Source organism: Rhamphochromis longiceps, linkage group LG8, assembly GCF_057381845.1.
Source record: "Rhamphochromis longiceps isolate RC_006_pf linkage group LG8, R_longiceps_female_GT1.1, whole genome shotgun sequence".
In the NCBI taxonomy this organism is placed as follows: domain Eukaryota; kingdom Metazoa; phylum Chordata; class Actinopteri; order Cichliformes; family Cichlidae; genus Rhamphochromis; species Rhamphochromis longiceps.
In genome coordinates, this window is record NC_140564.1 from 5,876,003 (window position 1) to 5,892,543 (window position 16,541).

The 16,541-nt window shown below is 46.1% G+C and overlaps 1 protein-coding gene across 3 annotated transcripts in view; it reads right to left on the reverse strand.

Moving 5' to 3' along the window:
* Positions 1 to 543: 543 nt before the first annotated feature.
* LOC146662991 (jumonji domain-containing protein 1C-like) overlaps positions 544 to 16,541 on the reverse strand; it is a 120,548-nt gene continuing 104,550 nt past the window's right edge. For all 3 annotated transcript variants that reach the window (XM_085415573.1, XM_085415572.1, XM_085415571.1), the window contains 17 exons: positions 14,071 to 16,495; positions 11,740 to 11,941; positions 10,916 to 11,130; positions 10,680 to 10,832; positions 10,445 to 10,534; positions 10,195 to 10,319; positions 8,440 to 8,674; positions 8,108 to 8,325; positions 6,216 to 6,554; positions 5,950 to 6,118; positions 5,772 to 5,862; positions 5,531 to 5,661; positions 4,689 to 4,811; positions 4,293 to 4,432; positions 4,013 to 4,189; positions 2,588 to 2,719; positions 544 to 1,981 (listed from right to left, as the gene is read on the reverse strand). In XM_085415573.1, coding sequence (XP_085271699.1) covers positions 1,889 to 1,981; positions 2,588 to 2,719; positions 4,013 to 4,189; positions 4,293 to 4,432; positions 4,689 to 4,811; positions 5,531 to 5,661; positions 5,772 to 5,862; positions 5,950 to 6,118; positions 6,216 to 6,554; positions 8,108 to 8,325; positions 8,440 to 8,674; positions 10,195 to 10,319; positions 10,445 to 10,534; positions 10,680 to 10,832; positions 10,916 to 11,130; positions 11,740 to 11,941; positions 14,071 to 16,495 — 5,058 coding nt within the window. In that variant the 3' untranslated portion in view covers positions 544 to 1,888. The remainder of the gene's footprint in view (positions 1,982 to 2,587; positions 2,720 to 4,012; positions 4,190 to 4,292; positions 4,433 to 4,688; positions 4,812 to 5,530; positions 5,662 to 5,771; positions 5,863 to 5,949; positions 6,119 to 6,215; positions 6,555 to 8,107; positions 8,326 to 8,439; positions 8,675 to 10,194; positions 10,320 to 10,444; positions 10,535 to 10,679; positions 10,833 to 10,915; positions 11,131 to 11,739; positions 11,942 to 14,070; positions 16,496 to 16,541) is intronic.

Genomic DNA, 16,541 nt, shown 5'->3' on the forward strand with positions numbered 1-16,541 from the left:
TAGAATAGCATATGTAGGCAAGTATATTTCTCCTTTTATCAAGAAGCAAAGACAAAAAGGAAAAAGAGAAACGGGGCAGGTTGGGTGGTCGAATCATCCGTCCCCACCAACGCCAACACCAAATCTACGCCCTTATTTCTAGGCTTTTCAGGGCCGAGTACAATAACCTCAGTTTGATCTGAATTAAGAAGCAGAAAGTTAGCGGCCATCCAGGTCTTTATGTCTTTAAGACATTCCTGCAGTTTAACTAATTGGTGTGTGTTATCTGGCTTCATGCACAGATAGAGCTGGGTGTCATCAGCATAGCAGTGAAATATTCACAGGCTGCTCGGATTGAATGACCTGCATAAAATGAATTAACGAATTAAGATGCACATCTTCTGCACATTGTAGTTTCAACACATCTGTGTCACATTAAGGAAACCGCTGTGACGTCGTTTGTCCTTATCAGTTCTCCCACCCAGAGGTCGGGAAAAGGAGACGGCACCCTGTGAACAGCTCCCGTTCACCCTCAGCCCTCAATCAAAAACACAAAAGCAAATCTTAGATAAATCCATTTTAATGGAAAATGTAAAACCCTTTTGAACTTCAATGTACAAAGCATGTAACACTTGCAAGTTAAAATTTGAAATTGAAGCAAGCCATGTTTTAAAAAAATACCTCAGTGGATGTATATATGTACATATTATAGTTCATTTTTTCTTTATTTTATGTTTTAACTTCAAAATGTCACCATAGTAAATCCTAACAAAAACAAGACAATCAATTCTTTTCTTAAATAAATTACATCTTTTCTGTAAATGTCTCATTTTTACAGCAAATACTTATTTCATAAAATGCTGACGTGTATAAGCCATTTCGTTTGTTTTTTCCTTTACATAATACAACTTTACACAGTCTACAATAGTTTGGCAGGTCATTTTCAGAAAATGTATTTATGGCATGAGGACTGTAGAGCGTCAACATTTCCCAAAGTACAGGCATTAGCTGGTGTGTGTGTGTGTGTGTGTGTCCTCCATCACAGTAGAGCCGTATTACAACTGAAAAACAGCAAAAGAAAACAAACTGTACAACTCACATTTACATAATGCATTTTGTTTCAATAACACTGCATTTAATAGAGCTATGAAATAAATACATCTTCACAGAGGAGATAAAACAAGGTTAGATGAAAGAAATCCTGAAAAAAAAGCACAACAAAACTAGAAAAAAGGACAAGAACGACACGAAGGAACGAGAAACGAGGGAGCAGCAGAGGCTACTGACTAAAACAGCTGAGATTTCTGGTTTGCATTTTCCGCCCTCGTGTGTCTTTTTGCCTTTCGAAACATCAGAGATGCCAGTTTTGATCCTAATGCTGCTGGTGATGCTGACGCCATCAGCTGTGTTAGCTGCTGCCATAGGTTAGAGTTCCTGGCCTTTATCGTCCAAAGCAGTGAGCGCGGCTCCACCAGTGCTGCTACGACAGTCTGAGCCTCCGTGGAAACTGCATTTCAGCTGGATGCAGATGCGTTTGGAGGTTTGTAGTGCTGATTCACTCCATCACACTGGCTCTAGTGAGGCTCCCAGCCAGCGTTCGCTTTGTGTTTGGAGCCTGTGGGGCTTTCAGCCCTCTCAGCCCAGCTGCTCTTCAATTTGTCTCCTCTTGGCACTAAAGGTTTGGGGTGATGACAAGGGCGGCAGTGCCTCTCACTGGCCACTGGATGTGTGACATGAATGTGGGTCACACTGTGAGGTCCTCTGGATCACATGACCAGCTTTGAGCCAGCCATTTATTGTGGTCACGTGACACAGCCCTCCATGGCAGAAGGAGGAGGGTGTGGAAAGGGCGAGGTGCTGATGGGAGTCGCAGCCATCTGTGGAAGGCATGAACGAGGCTGAGAGGGCATCATGAGTTGTGTTCCTCGTCGTCTTTCTCAGAGCCGCTCTTTCTAAGGGAACTCGCTGCCTCCTTCACACAATGATACAGGATGTTCTTCACCTGCAGGGAAACAGCAAGGCGACACGGTGTAAGTGCTGGACCTCATCCATTTCTTTTACAAGACTTATGTTCAAATCTCAAACGTCAAGCAGCCTGTCAAATCGCAGACACACACCCAGTACTGCCAAGCAGCAACCTTTGGACCTGAGAAGCTGCCGTTCCTCTGAGGACCCCTTGAGGCTCCACAAACAAGTCCATTCCCATAGGTTGCCATATAACCAACCAGCATTAAAAGCTGTGTTCACAGTCTGCCCCCCCAAAATGTTTTTTCCCCTGTGTGGATATTTCATAACAAGCGTGCAGCAGCAGTGAAGGTATGGCTGCTCTGACTGACTCGTGTAGAACTGCTAGCTGCTAGGCTTCACCAAGAGTCACTGAACTTGACCTCCCACTGTGGAGCATTTTCATGTCGTTATCTGACACAATAAGATCCCTCTGATGATGACTGCCCCTCTGACAGACTTCGCTTTGGTTTTCAAACACAAACGCAGCAGAATACAGACGATACGGAGACGGAGTCTAACTCAGCCACAGAGCTTTAACCACAACGAGACTGCTGTGCTCGGTGTTCTGCTGACGCTTTTTGTGTGGCGTGTATTGTATTACCTGTAGTTTGTCTTCATAGTTGACCTCCTCGTTGTTGGGTCGTAGCTCCTGGGTCAGGTGGAAGGAGTTAGCCACGTGCTCAGGAGACACAAAGTCATTAATGACTTGAACACAGCTGTGGAGGTTTTGGACCTGCAACAATCACAGAATATCAAGTAAAAATAAGCCAAACACATCGATAATTGAGTGTGCCTATGCAGATTTAATATTCTTCTTCTTATTTTTCTTCTTCTGCCTAAACCTTTGCAGCGAAACGCGTCGTAGCTTTGAGACAACGCTTCCATATATCGTTTCAAGCGGCTCGATTGGGTACGGTGTGCCGGGGATTTTGGTGGTTTTTGCAAAATTCCCCAAAACGAATAGATTTTTAATTGTTCCCCATTCATTTGAATGGGAACACATCTGAAAAAGGCACAAACGCAGGCCACTTTGAAGGCCTACTGCTCGGCCAGAGTTGATCACAGAAACATCATTCAAACATCACATGGGTCACAAGACTTTGGACTGTTATTGACTAAAACCATGCTTCGATAGCTTTTATGGTTTTTTCACAACATCAGTATAAATTTTAAGAAAAATTAGATTTTTCCTGCCACGGAATGATCATGTGACCTGCTCTAAAGACGGCGTGGAGAATCATTTGAAACAGAAGTCTTTCTTTCCCGCCCAAACCTTTTGCTCTACATGTATATTATATACATCAGAGCGTAGCTCCATTGTCCTCTTTCACCCAGTCACGTTTGAGACAGCATGTATGGATCTCTCAGAGATGAAGCGCAGCCTCCTCCCCGTCTCTCCCCCACAGGCAACCATGTGTCTTTACACTGTTACCACCATGATAAACACTACAGATATGATAATGTAACAATGGGATATTTTGTAGACTGGAAACGTCTTTCACTCACGGTGAAAGACGTTTCCTGAGAGTTTTCTGTAGGGAAGCAGTTGTTTCAAAACTTGAATCTTGTTTGGCAGCTGTGTGTCTGAGTGTGCGTTTCTAGTTAGTTAGTTACTATAGTAACCAGTCCTCACAGCTGATGACTGTTTGAAACGCCACGCACGCAGAGCCTGACGTCTTTGAAACCTGACCCAGCAGCAGCTCAGGCACACTCAAAATGACTAGTTTGTGTAAACCATCTGCTGCCACAATATTACGTACAATCACACCATCACCCAAACTGTGTGAAACTGTGTGAAAGCTCCACTGTGCAATAAGAATAATAAGAAATAATGTCAACTACGCTGCATTCAGTTTAAACTATGAAACATCAAACACCATCACTTCCTCTATTTTAATTGTGCGCTTCACAAAGAGGCCGCCGACTATTAGACTGATTTCATTTCTGCTGCATTACATTTGGTAGAGTTGGACGTGTTGTCCTTATCAGTTAGTGATCAGTGTGTGTGTGTGTGTGTGGTAAATACCTGATGCATGGCCCCTGCAGGTATAAGGACAGAGTCTCCCAGGAATTGAACGACTGTCCAGCCCTGGACGCCATGCTCATCCAGCAGCCGCTGACGCTGCTTCCTGCTCAGGTACCATGCGTGCTTTCTGATGGAGTCCTGGTCCAGCGACACGTCCAAACCCTGCTCCTTAGAGAGCTGAGGTGGTTGTTGTTGAAGGGGAGGAAAAGGGTTTTCTAGGTCAGCGCTACGCTGAAATTCACTAAATTCACGTTTTGAGTGTGTTTCTGCGAGTGCCGACCTTGTGCAGGAAGTCTCGGACTTTGTCCATGTCTCTGTTGAGGTAGATGTGCCACAGCGCCCCTGGTGTTTCACTCGAGTCTTTTAATCTCTTTCGAACCCCCTCATCTAGATCCTCCTCTTCCAGACGCTTCAACACTCCTTCAGAAAAACAAACTCGTCGTTCATGTATTATCATTTTTTAACAACGACCTTTGTCAAACTGTATCTATGTCATTCAGCTCTCAAAAATCTAAACTAACAGTCGTTTAGTTTATGACATAATACAGTAAACAAACCACAGATTAACTCATGTTTAGTTTTCTCCATTTTGACTCTTTGACAAAGTTTCTCTCAGCCAGCGATTCAGGTAATGCTAACAGCTCCTGTTAGCCCTCACACGTTTCACCAGCCTTACCAGTTTTGGACAGGACTCCATTGCCTTTGGCTATTCCAACATAGACCAGAACAGAGACCACATCGGACACTTCCACGTGGAGTTTTGCAGTCCCAAAGTCCTGGTCCTGAGATGCAGCTACACCTACAGTGACACCATAAGAGCACTTAAAATAATGCATGTGTGGAACTTTATACACATAGTTCTGAGTATTATGGTAAATGGCCTGTATTTGTATAGCGCTTTTACGAGTCCCCCCTAAGGACCCCAAAGCGCTTTACACACCCAGTCATCCACCCATTCACACACTGGTGGAGGCAGCTAGGGTTGTAGCCACAGCTGCCCTGGGGCGCACTGACAGAAGCGAGGCTGCCATATCGCGCCATCGGCCCTTCTGGCCAACACCAGTAGGCGGTAGGTGAAGTGTCTTGCCCAAGGACACAACGACCAGGACTGTCTGAGTCGGGGCTCAAACCAGCAACCTTCCAATTACAAGGCGAACTCCCAACTCTTGAGCCACGATCGCCCACATTATATTATATATGTGGTCATCTATGCCAAAAAAGTAATGAGCTGGTAAATAAGATGCGATTTAAGACCTTTAAATGTGTAGTTTTTATGTCCTGGGGACTGAAACTCAAAATAACAGCTAGTGTTGGTGGGAGGGCTTTCTTCTCAAAGAAAATGGTTTTCTGGGAAACCTCGACTCCAACTGGGAACGTGGAGGCAACCTTGACACACTCAGCATCATTTTCAAGTTTCTTTGTAGGAACAAAGAAATCAATGTCACGATGAGCCCCAGAAAGTTGATTCTGATGAGCAGAATCTGGCACTGCTAGATATAAACTGACGGCTCCTCTTACCATAGGCACAACAGAGTCTTGGCCCCAGATCTGGCCTGACAAAGAATGAAGGCAGGTGAGAAGCCAGGTTGAGGTTCCCTTCTGGATCAGAGTACTCTGGCAGAGGCAGGTTCTTCATCAAGTCATCATATCTGCAATGAATACTTGTATTTAGACGGCTTCGTCGTCACTACTGAGTCATTTACGTACCTTCAGACCTGTTTTTAAAAGCAGTCTGAGGATCAACACCGGTGCTGTGTACCTTGAAGGCATGAGGGCCATAAACTCTTCTCCAGATGGCCAGTCCATCAGTCGGTAAACCATGGGCTCGCCATCTTTGGACTTTGGTCGCTCTGAACAGTTGCAAAGGATCCAGTCAGACTCGGTCACTGATGGTTTACCATAGTAATGCTCACAAGACTAAATGCAGATGAACTTACTGGTGATGTCTTCAAATCCATCCCAGAACTCCTTGATCCCAGAGTTGGACAGCACCTGGTCTTTGCAGTTCAGGAGGTCTCCCTGATGGTCTGCAAACTCCTGGTTGAAGGAGTCGGCCTTCCACAGACTGGCATTCAGTCGCTTATGGATCCCAGACACCAGCACAGGCTACACAAACACACAAGACACACAATGCATCTCAACACCAGGGTGATGAAGCTTAGTGGAGCACTGCTAAACCGACTTGCTGTACACGGATGTGCACCTGTCCGAGCTTCCAACACTCTCTGAAGAGCTTCCAGTTGTTCTGGTTGCGGTGATCTCTGAGCCACAGTAGCCGTCTGTTGTTCAGCCAGCAGTGAGGGATGTCTGGATGCTGACTGCTCGAGTCCTCCGCTTCTGCTGCAGTAACAGGTGCTGACTTCTTCTTCTCTGCTTTGGCTTCCTCAGCTGGGGCGTTATTGTTGATACTTAGGGTGATGGGCTCTTGCTTCGCTGACAACTTAGTGGTGATGTTCTGGCGGCTGGCGGGGATTTTATTCTCTACAACCGAAGCAATGATGTCATCGAGGATATTGGGCATGCTCCGCCCACCCTTCCCAGTCTACAGAAAAAGGAAAGAGGATCACACATATTACAGGAAATAAAAACCTGTGGCTTCTGTTTCTTTTTCCTTTCTTTACATTATGCTGGGACATGGGAAGTGGTCGGGTAGGACTGGACTGAAAAAGCAGCCCATGTCCAAAGATAAACTTTAAAGAGTTTCAGAAAGACGGGAGAACTATGGCTCGAGGCCGCTTTAGACAATTACACAAAAGTCTGGCTCCTTGGAGCAAAAATCTAAAAGAATAGGTGCAGCTTAAATAAATAAAAAAATAAATGATTGCACACAAACATCCTCTTACATCCAAAAACAGAAGTGGAGGTGATCAGTTATCCTACCGTTTGCTGCTTTGTTACTTGTTCAGACTCCTGTTTGAATTGTGAGCATGTCCTGCATTTGTTTTTTGGGTTACAACTTAATGTATCCTTTAAATTTCTTTAAACTGTGCAAAAGTCTTGAGCCACCCATCATTTGTCTATATTGTGACTAAGCGAGGGGAGACTGTCACTGTAACTTTCTATAAGAGAGTTTGAAGGTTGGTCTTTCTCTGATTCAGTTCCTGAAAGAAGGAGCTTGAAAAGAAAAGAGAACTGACTTCTTTAAGTTTCTTGAAGGCGTCTCATCTCTGATCCAGAAAGCTTCTTCAGTTCTAAGACCAAATGGTGGAGAGTTCCGGGGTATTTAGGTCCTAGTGGGAGCCCTCTCTTCAGAGGGTGGCTGACCCACTGTTGATCATGTGGCTCATCCAATGAACCACGACGTGAAAGTCATGGGTCACTATCAGCAGAGGTCTGGGGTGAAACCGCTGTCAGAGAACCGATTAGAACTAAAGAAGCTTCTCGGCTGAAACTTCCAGTCCAGTCACTTTTTGCTCCAAGCTCCTCAGACTACCATGACCTGGATGACTGAGGATCTATACAGGCCTAATTTTAAAAATGTCATAAAGTTTGGGAAAATGATTTTTATAACAGTGTTCTGTAAATACTTCCTGCAAAGAGGGCTGTGTACGAGTGTTCAGAACCACTGCCAGGCATGGAGAGCATATTTGTCACTGACCTAATGATAGTCTGGGCTCTTATCTGTCCCTGAAAAATATTGGCCTTAAAATTATTGCAGCGATTTATCAGATGTGCAGAAAAAAACTTGCTGCATTCAGGATCCAGAAATGAATGATTCACATTTAGTTTCTGCATTTTATGCAAGAACATTAGCAGTGCAGTTAAATAATCACTTTATGCTTTCATTATCAGAAGTCACCAATAATCAGAGTGCACGCATCACTTCCTGTCTCCTATCCTGCTTGTTCAGTTTGCACAATCTGTATTTGATCTGCTACACACAGATGTCTGTACCAGTATTTAGGCTCAATGTTATGATTCTGGTATAATTACAGAATGCCTGTACACTTTACAAGCTACATAAATGCATGTGCCTCCACACAGCTCCCCCTGGTGGCTACACAAGACATCGCCATATCTGCTGTTTAGGCCATTTTAAGTGGCTATACCTGTATGAATCATATTTAAACACTGAACACAGCAGACTCTGTGTACCTGTGAAGCAGTGGAGTAGACCGGTGCAAAGGCAATTCCTGCGTCAGTGGAGCCCAGCTTCAGCTTCCCTGCTGTGCTGGTGAGGAGATCTCTGAGTGTGGAGCCCTGCTCTGTACTGTTACCCAGTGAGGGGGTTTTGCACTGCTGCAGGACTTCCAGGCTGTCCCCTTCTTTGTCCTCCTTCACAGATTTACCCAGCACCACCGACTCTTTGTTTTCTGTTACAAAAAGAGGACGGAGCCAAACTACACATTCAGCGAAACATTTAAACTTAAAGAGTTAATGGTGTGGACGGATTATTAATAATAATTTGTGGCTTCTGTTCCTCTCACCTTTCTTTTCCTCCCTGGATTTCCGCTCTGCCAAGTCTGCCAGGAAGTGCAGAGGCGACTGGGACTCTGGCGGGGTGATGGGAGCATTTGCACCGTCGTTACCTGGACTGGTTCCTCCACCACCTCCTCCGTTAGTTTCTGACTTAACTCCTCCTAGGTCAGAGGTCTGCAGAGAGCCTGGCTCAGCTTTCACCAGGGACAGCTTGTTGCTGTGATTCAGAACATTCTGCAGAACCTGGACAGAAGGAACAGTTGGATGAACTCACTTAACTGCATGAAATCACAAAGCCTTCATGTCAGAGGAAGAATAAACTTTATTTAAACAGTGACCAAGCAAAATGCCTGTCCACAGTATTGATATCCCCTGGGTTACAGGTTAATAGATAGCTATGATCACCACACACAGCTACTGTATTATTAGTTCAACCACAAAGCTGTTAGAAAACTACTGTTAAGCCTGCTTAAAGTCCACCATTCATTAGATAGAAGAGCCCAGATAATAGCACCTGTTTTCGGTTCACTTACTACTAAACCACAGTCTATGATTAACTCTAGTGCAGGAACTGATGGACCGATGATGCCATTTCTGTATGTTAAAGCTATTAACCATGATGTGGCTGGTGTCGGCTGCAGGTCCTGTGTCTCTCACTCAGCAGTGGACCACAGCGACCCACACATGTTGATCTAGTCTGTGCCACAAAGGTAGCATCATAACAATGTCATAAAAGACTGCCCCCACCCTACCTATCACTTAGAAAACGTTGTCAATGACGTTACACGGTCAGTGCTTACAGCTGTGAATGGCCCGATCGATATCTATCATCTATTGTTTTGCTTTACGAGTCATGCCCACTGGTGAAAGCTATTCTTTTCTCTTGATCCCATTTTATCTTTTCTTTTCTTTGCAAATGTGGTTTACTGGTGACAGCACTCATGTTCCAGTGGTCCCACTTAACATATCTGTCTTATGAGCTATCATTCCAGCGCATGTCTGTATCCCGTCTTCCTTCTCTCACCCCAACCAATCACAGCAGATGGCCCCGCCCCTCCCTGAGCCTGGTCCTGCTGGAGGTTTCTTCCTGTTAAAAGGGAGTTTTTCCTTCCCACTGTCGCCAAAGTGCTGCTCATAGGGGGTCATATGATTGTTGGGTTTTTCTCTGTATGTATTATTGTAGGGTCGACCTTACAGTATAAAGCACCTTGAGGCGCCTGCTGTTGTATAAATAAACCATCTGCGATTCATCATTTTGTGTTGCAGTCAAGGCCAGACTGACTTGCTGCACCATCCTGTGGAATTACATGTTCTGCTCTGTATCATGGAAATTAATGAAATGAGTCAGAGGCAGAGAACAAGCGTTTTCAATGTAACACAAATCCAATGTCAGAGGAAGTAGATCTGCAGTGTGTACGCACTGCTGAGCAAACACACAGGCCTTTATCTCTATATCGAAATGTGACTACAAACCTGAAGAAATCCAAAGCCCGGGGTCCTGTGATACTGAACAACATACATGTCATGATCATTTCAGCTAACTCTCAGCGTGTTGGGCCATGCACCCATCTCACTCTACATTACCACCACTAACAATCACAGGCAGCATCGCACTATGCTGCTTTTCAGCAGTGAGCGACCTGCCACAAAAGCACAGCTAACAGGTTTTTCTGACCTGAACTCTGCACATTTTAAATTCAGCACCTCTTCAGAAAGTCTTGACAGTGAGTCAGGATGTGATTGACTGGAAGAGGGTGTGGTACCTGTGAGACTCCGTTGGTGGCAGGCAGTTTGGTGAGAAGGTTCTGTTTGCTGGCACAGGGACAGTGAGAGCTTATGTTGTGTTTTTCTCTCAGGGCGTGCATGGACGTCACCAAGTCTGTCAGCACTGAAACATCAAAATCAAACACACAATATTAAATAATTGTGCTGCAAAGTATCATTCAGTCATAAAACTACACACCAGCTGTTGTTCAGGGAAATAGCAACACAAAGAGCTAGGATGGACTGTACCTGAGCCAGGGATGATCTGGGTGGGCATGAGGTGTTTGTGGTCGTGGGCTTGGCCTTTAACACACTTTAGCCATCCATACAGCTCTTTATCTGATCATAGAGAGAAAAAAGTCCCGCAGTGAACACACTCAGACACAGTGGAGAGAAAGGTTACATACACGCGCATGTTGCTGAAAAAGACTCCGGTTCAACCGCTTCTGACTTTTGGTGAACTGTCCAAATAAGCCACACTGACCTTTGGAGCTCTTTCTCTCCTTGGCCTTGTAGCAGTCTAGGCAGACGACAAAGCCACATTTCTGACAGACCCAGTGGATGTTGAAAAGTGTGGCTTCACATGCGTCACACATCTCCCTCACCCCTCTCACTGCTCGCTTCCACGCCAGCTTGGCTGAAACACACGATAAAGGTTCAGAGGAAAACACGCTAAGACGTGTTCATCTAAACTCTGACACTATTTTTGAGAAAACTTACCATCCTTCTTAATCCAGCTGGATGCAGTATTCTCTGTTGCTACCATCTGACAGAACTTGTCTCCTATGAAGCTCAGGATGTACTTGGCTGTGCTTTGGTCCAGGTGGCTCTGCTCCATCGGCCCCGGGACCCACAGGCTGAGGGCCTCATCGTCAAACTGGTCTGGAGTGGAGAAGCCATCCATCCGGATGACGCCATTCTTGCTGTAGGAAAGCCTAGATGAGAAGAAACATGAAGGCTATCTCAGTAAGGTGGTGCACACGTGTAGGCTGGCTGTCCAAAGAGGAAGCTGATGAAAGAAGCGCATCTACTATAAAAATGTTCAAACAAGGTTGTGCGTGACTGTATTTTGGTTTCGGACGTGTTTTTGGTGACAAAAAAACAAATGTTGCTTATTTTGTCCTTACAGTCTTAATCAAATAGCTGAGAAAAAACCAAAAGTGTGACATGTTTTTAAAGCGCATGTAGTTTTAAACATGACGTTACTCTGAATCCAGCATTAAAGTGCCAGAATCCAGAAACAGACACACGCACTAAAGCAGCTTTTACTCTCAAACAGAAGCACGAAAGAGGCCTGATGTCACAAACAACTGTTAACTTGTTACACACAAAGTTCAATAGTCTGACTCGTGTTAGCCAGGATGGGTGAAACTGTCTAACACCCAGGCAGCCTGCTTCAAACAAAGACTTTATTACCACAGAGGAAACAACAACATCAATATGACCTGGACGGATCATTTCAGGTAAATCTCAGCAGGTGTGGCACTCTACGAAGGAGCCAGTGCACAGATAAAGCAGGAGAGTTCATAGAGTGAGTGCTTTACCGTCTGAAATAGTAGAAACGACAGAAGACGGGGGAGTGAGCGGGCTCCTCCCCTTTCTTGCTGCGGACCACCCTGCACTCCCTACACTTCTGCAGGTTGGGGCCAATTTCTGAACATGAATCATCCTGCAGGAAGGACTCTCCCGTCTGCTTCAGCTTCTTCACTTTCCTCCAGTCCTTGAGCACAGAGCGAGGGATCCCATCTAACATGCATAACATCATAATCATTAACTGTGACTACGCTTCATTTTTAAATATTAACATAGAGTTGCTCGTCAAGAGAAACACAGAAAATACATCAGATAAAAGAGGAGATTTTCTTTATAAGCAGGGCGTAGATGGAGACGCGCTCACGTCTTTGCCACATTTTCTCTCATCTGAAGTTACAGAAATCACTCTGAGTAATGTGACTTCAATAAATAACATTTGATTAAGAAAAGCATCCAAGCAGTTTCCCTTCAGAAAGAATGAATATTATATCCTCTGATAGAACATATGAGACCAGCAGTCACATGGGTGCTTCATGCCACACATGCTGTTTAGCATCTACACAAACAACCTTTTATGTGATAATGAAGCTAAAGCTGGGAGGTCATAACTAGGGGTGGGTTTTTATAATCGATTCATCGATTAAAATCGATTCTGGCTTGGATAACGTAAAATCGATTCATTAAAATCCTGAATCGATTTTTTAATATAAATTTATTTTGTCCGAAATGCCAGAATCTCTGGTGACATCTCACAAAATTTCAAGAACCACCAAACAGTAAATGAGAGCAGGTACAGGGATTCTGCACATAGACTTAAACACACAGCGCGACCCGCGGATCAGAATCAGTTAGATGTCGCCTTTCTCACAGTCGGGGCTGAAAGCCGACAGCTCGCTGATTCTGATCTGTCGGCGGGTCCGCGCTTTGTGTTCACGCCCTTTATGCGCTGATTCTAAAGCTGTTAGTTTGATCTCTCTCCAAACAATATTGACCGAACCAGCAGCTAAAGAAGATCCAAACGCTTCACATAAACATCGTCATGGATTCACTCTTTTACTGTTTTGCTTCCATTGCGATGCGCAGCTCTCTCCCTCTCTCCCTCCCCCTCTCTCCCTCCCCCTCTCTCCCTCTCCCTCTCTCTTTCTCTCTCTCTCTCTCGAACAGTTTCGCTTTCTTCATTATTCGCTTGCTTGTTACGCACAAGTCTACCGCTGTTTACAGGCTGTCGGCTGCTGTTTTTTTCCCTTTTACATTCTTCCGAAAAGAAAACCTCATTTCTGCTGTTCAATACTGAACAAATTTAAACTTTTTAATATTATTCAAAATGCAAAATGCTTAGCCGTGTGTCTAATAAAACCGCTGTAACGTCAGAGGTAATGTTCATTAATTAATGGTTTTCTTTCGTTTTTGATGTACTGCAGAATATTTTTATAAAATCCCAGGCCAGGAAAACCTTCATGTTTTTCTGTGTTTTATCTTCAGCTGCTTTGACACAAAGGCCTCTGCTGTGATGCTCACACCTTTGATAAAGTCTTGAGAGTGTCAGCTTCCTTTTTATAGATACAAAAATATGTAAATGTCCTGATCTGAATTATACTTCTGACTGTCAAAATTTCCCAGATTTAAATCGAATCGTGGATCGAATCGATTTGGGACCTTGTGAATCGGAATTGAATCGATTCTAGAAATCAGTGACGATACCCAGCCCTAGTCATAACTGTCATTCCTGTGTATCAGAATATCTTCACTGTCACTGTAACAACAGAATTAAGAGCAGTCCCTGCAGTGCCACGAAAGACAAGTTTAAATATACTTACAAAAGAATAATAACAGAAAAGAGGCAGAAGCTCATAATGAAGGAAACCTTACTGCACCTGCCAGGCTGAGCTGCAGGCTGTGTCAGACACCTATACTCATTTATAAATGTAATTGTTACATCAAACAACACCTTCACCTGGACTCTGTATAACATGCACGATGATGCTTCTGGAAAGTGAAGCCATGCAGAAATACTAAAGCTGTGCTCAGAAAGAATATTCAGACTCTTTAGAGTGTGCGTGAGTATGAGCACGGCGAAACTACTCCCTGAGTTTATGATCGCAGCTGCTCATTTTGCAAATATAGCCCGTGTTATGTTCAGGAGGAGGATGATTCATTGATCTGTTACACAGTTTTGTTCCTTCGAGCTTCCCGAGAACACGTGAGAGACTCTGGCTAACACTGATTCATTGTGTAAATGTTACCCCCACAGCTCCCAGTTGCACTGCTGTGACAAAAACACTGTTGCATGCTCCCTAACAGCAGTGACACAAACCTACAGCGAGACACGAGCGAGGACTTACTGCTGCTGGCCAGTTTGAGTTTAGTCTTCTCTCGGGCTGATCTGAAGATGCCGTTGGGCTTCACGTCGTCTTCCTCTCTGTCGTTGTCTCCTTTCTTCTTGGCCATGTCGTTCTGCTTCTTCTTGTAGGTCGGTTTAGGCTGACGCTTGGCTCGGCCCTCCATCTTGCTCTCGCTGGTGTCAGAATCATCTCCCCCGCTCTCCGAACCAGACTCGTATGTGCGTTTGTTCACCCTCCTTGACCCCACTTTTCTCTCCTCCCCGCCTCCTGGAGCTCCGGCCAACTTGTCCTCAGGCTGTCTGTCTCTGTCACCTTTGCTTCCAATGTCTTTGCTCATCTCGACCTCGTTGGAGGTGGAGGCGCTGAGATTGACGGTACAGGGCTTGATCATTTCTGACATGGCTGCTGTGTTGCTTGTGGTAGTGGTGCTCGGACTTTTCTCCACTTTCATACTGGAGCTTGTAGTGGTAGCGGTGTTCCTGTCCTCCTCGGAGTGCCGGGTTAACCAGGCTTTCTTCAGCTTGTGGTAGTTGTTGGGCTGCGCAGAGCTCGGTAAGGCTGATCCCAGGGACTGGCCATTAAGCAGGGGACTTGACTTGCCTGGTGTGGTACTCCTGCTCGCTGAGCTATTGCTGCTGCTGTCAAACGAGACCGAGGAGGCCTGACTAGTAGCAGGTGGAGGCGGGGAGCTGGAAATGGGGGTTTTCTCAGTGGAATCCACAGTTAAGGAAGAATTTTCAGCTGTGACTGACGAGGGAGGAGTAGAAAGGTTGCTTCTGGACTGTGCCGCAGCTAAAGCAGCTTTGTGCTTCTTGAGGTGGATAAACGAAGAGGCGTAAGGCTGACTCGAGCCAGAGATTGAGCTAGGTGTTGGGGTAAGGCTTGGGCTGGGGCGGGGTGCTCCTGCTACACTCGCAGGATTCAGAGAGACGCCTGGAGATGCGCGTGAGCCAAAGCCCTCCTGGAGCTCCTTTTCCGTCTCTGGTCTTATATGGCAGAGCACCCGACCCCCAGTGCCAGGTTTGAGCGCTGCAAAGTCACATCGAGCCGAGTAAACTGGCTCAGGAGTAGCGCTCCTGGTTTTACTCTGAGAGCCAAAAGCTGAGGAGACTAAAATGGCAGTCCTGCACACAGAGTTTGTAGCACCGGCTCCCACAGGTCCTGACACACCTGGCACAGGAGTCTTTTTATAACCCTCCAGGTTCAAGTTAGGCTGGATGACCCTACCTGCTGCAGGTTCTCGTGGACATTCGTCCTGAAACTTCGATGTGTAGAACCTCCCCTGGGGGAGCTCTTTGTGGATAAGAGCACCAGATTTCTTAGCACCAACGGGACTGTCGTACTTTATAGACGATCGCACAATGACCGATGCCATTGCCGACTGGGGCTTATTTTTAGAGAACCCCTTATCTCCAGAGCACACCCCTCCTCGTTCCTCGATCAAGTCTCTGCCTTTGCACCCATCTGCGGATGGAGCCGCCATCTCTCCGGGGGTGGCAGAGGCCACAAAGGTGATGGCAGCAGCAGTCCCGTGACCTTTGATGTCCCTGAGCTCTGGCAGCAACGTGGGGGGCTTCTGCTGCTCTGCTGATGTTTTGCTACCAGTTACTGGCTGAATGGGAGTGAGGGTTGGAGGAGAGAGGCGTCCACCGTGCGCGGCTCTTTCCCTCTCTGCAGCCTCTTTGCGTTCCAGCGCGTGCTGTGTGGGTGGATGGAAGACAGGTGCTCGGTGGAGAGATGGCATTGCCCTGAGCTGTTGCTGCTGCTGCAGGTGATGATGGTGATGGTGTTGGTTAGAGGCTGAAGATGAAGAGGACAACGTGGAGGAAGGAGGAGAAATAGCAGGGCTGCGACGGTCTATCCTGTCTACGCCTGCGTGGAGCTGATGCTGCGGCTGAACGAGGGTCACCTGCTGACTGAGCTGCTCCGTGATTTTCCCCGCTAAACCTTCTCCTCCCTCCGGCTGGTGCTTGATGAGAGGAGGGGGCTTGGAGAGGGAGTTTTTGGAGCTGGTGTGGTAGCTGCTCATCGACAGAGCTCCTGGGCTCTGCACGGCGGCCCCAACACCGGCCACGACCCCCGGGGCCCCCATCGACACTTTGTCATAGTAAGGACCGACATCTTTGGAGGGGTAGAGTCTGGGAGGCTCATTCACCACACTGTTAGACAGCGTGGTGTAATAGTTGCTCTTTTCTGACTGCATGGTATGAGTGAGGGCGTGGCTAGTCTTGGGGCTTGGCGAGGGAAGACCCGGCATCCGAACACAAAAGCTCGAATCTCTGCTTCTCTCTCTGTCCCTGTCCATCGCAGGGTCGACGGAGCGCTGTATTTTAGCCGTGAAGGGAGCGACCTCAATGCTCTCCTTCAGGATTTGACGGTTTTCCTCTTTGTATTTGCAGGCGCGGTCTGCTGCCTGGAGCGCCTCCTGAGAAGAAAACAGAAACGCTGCAAGAAACGCTTCTCACACTTTC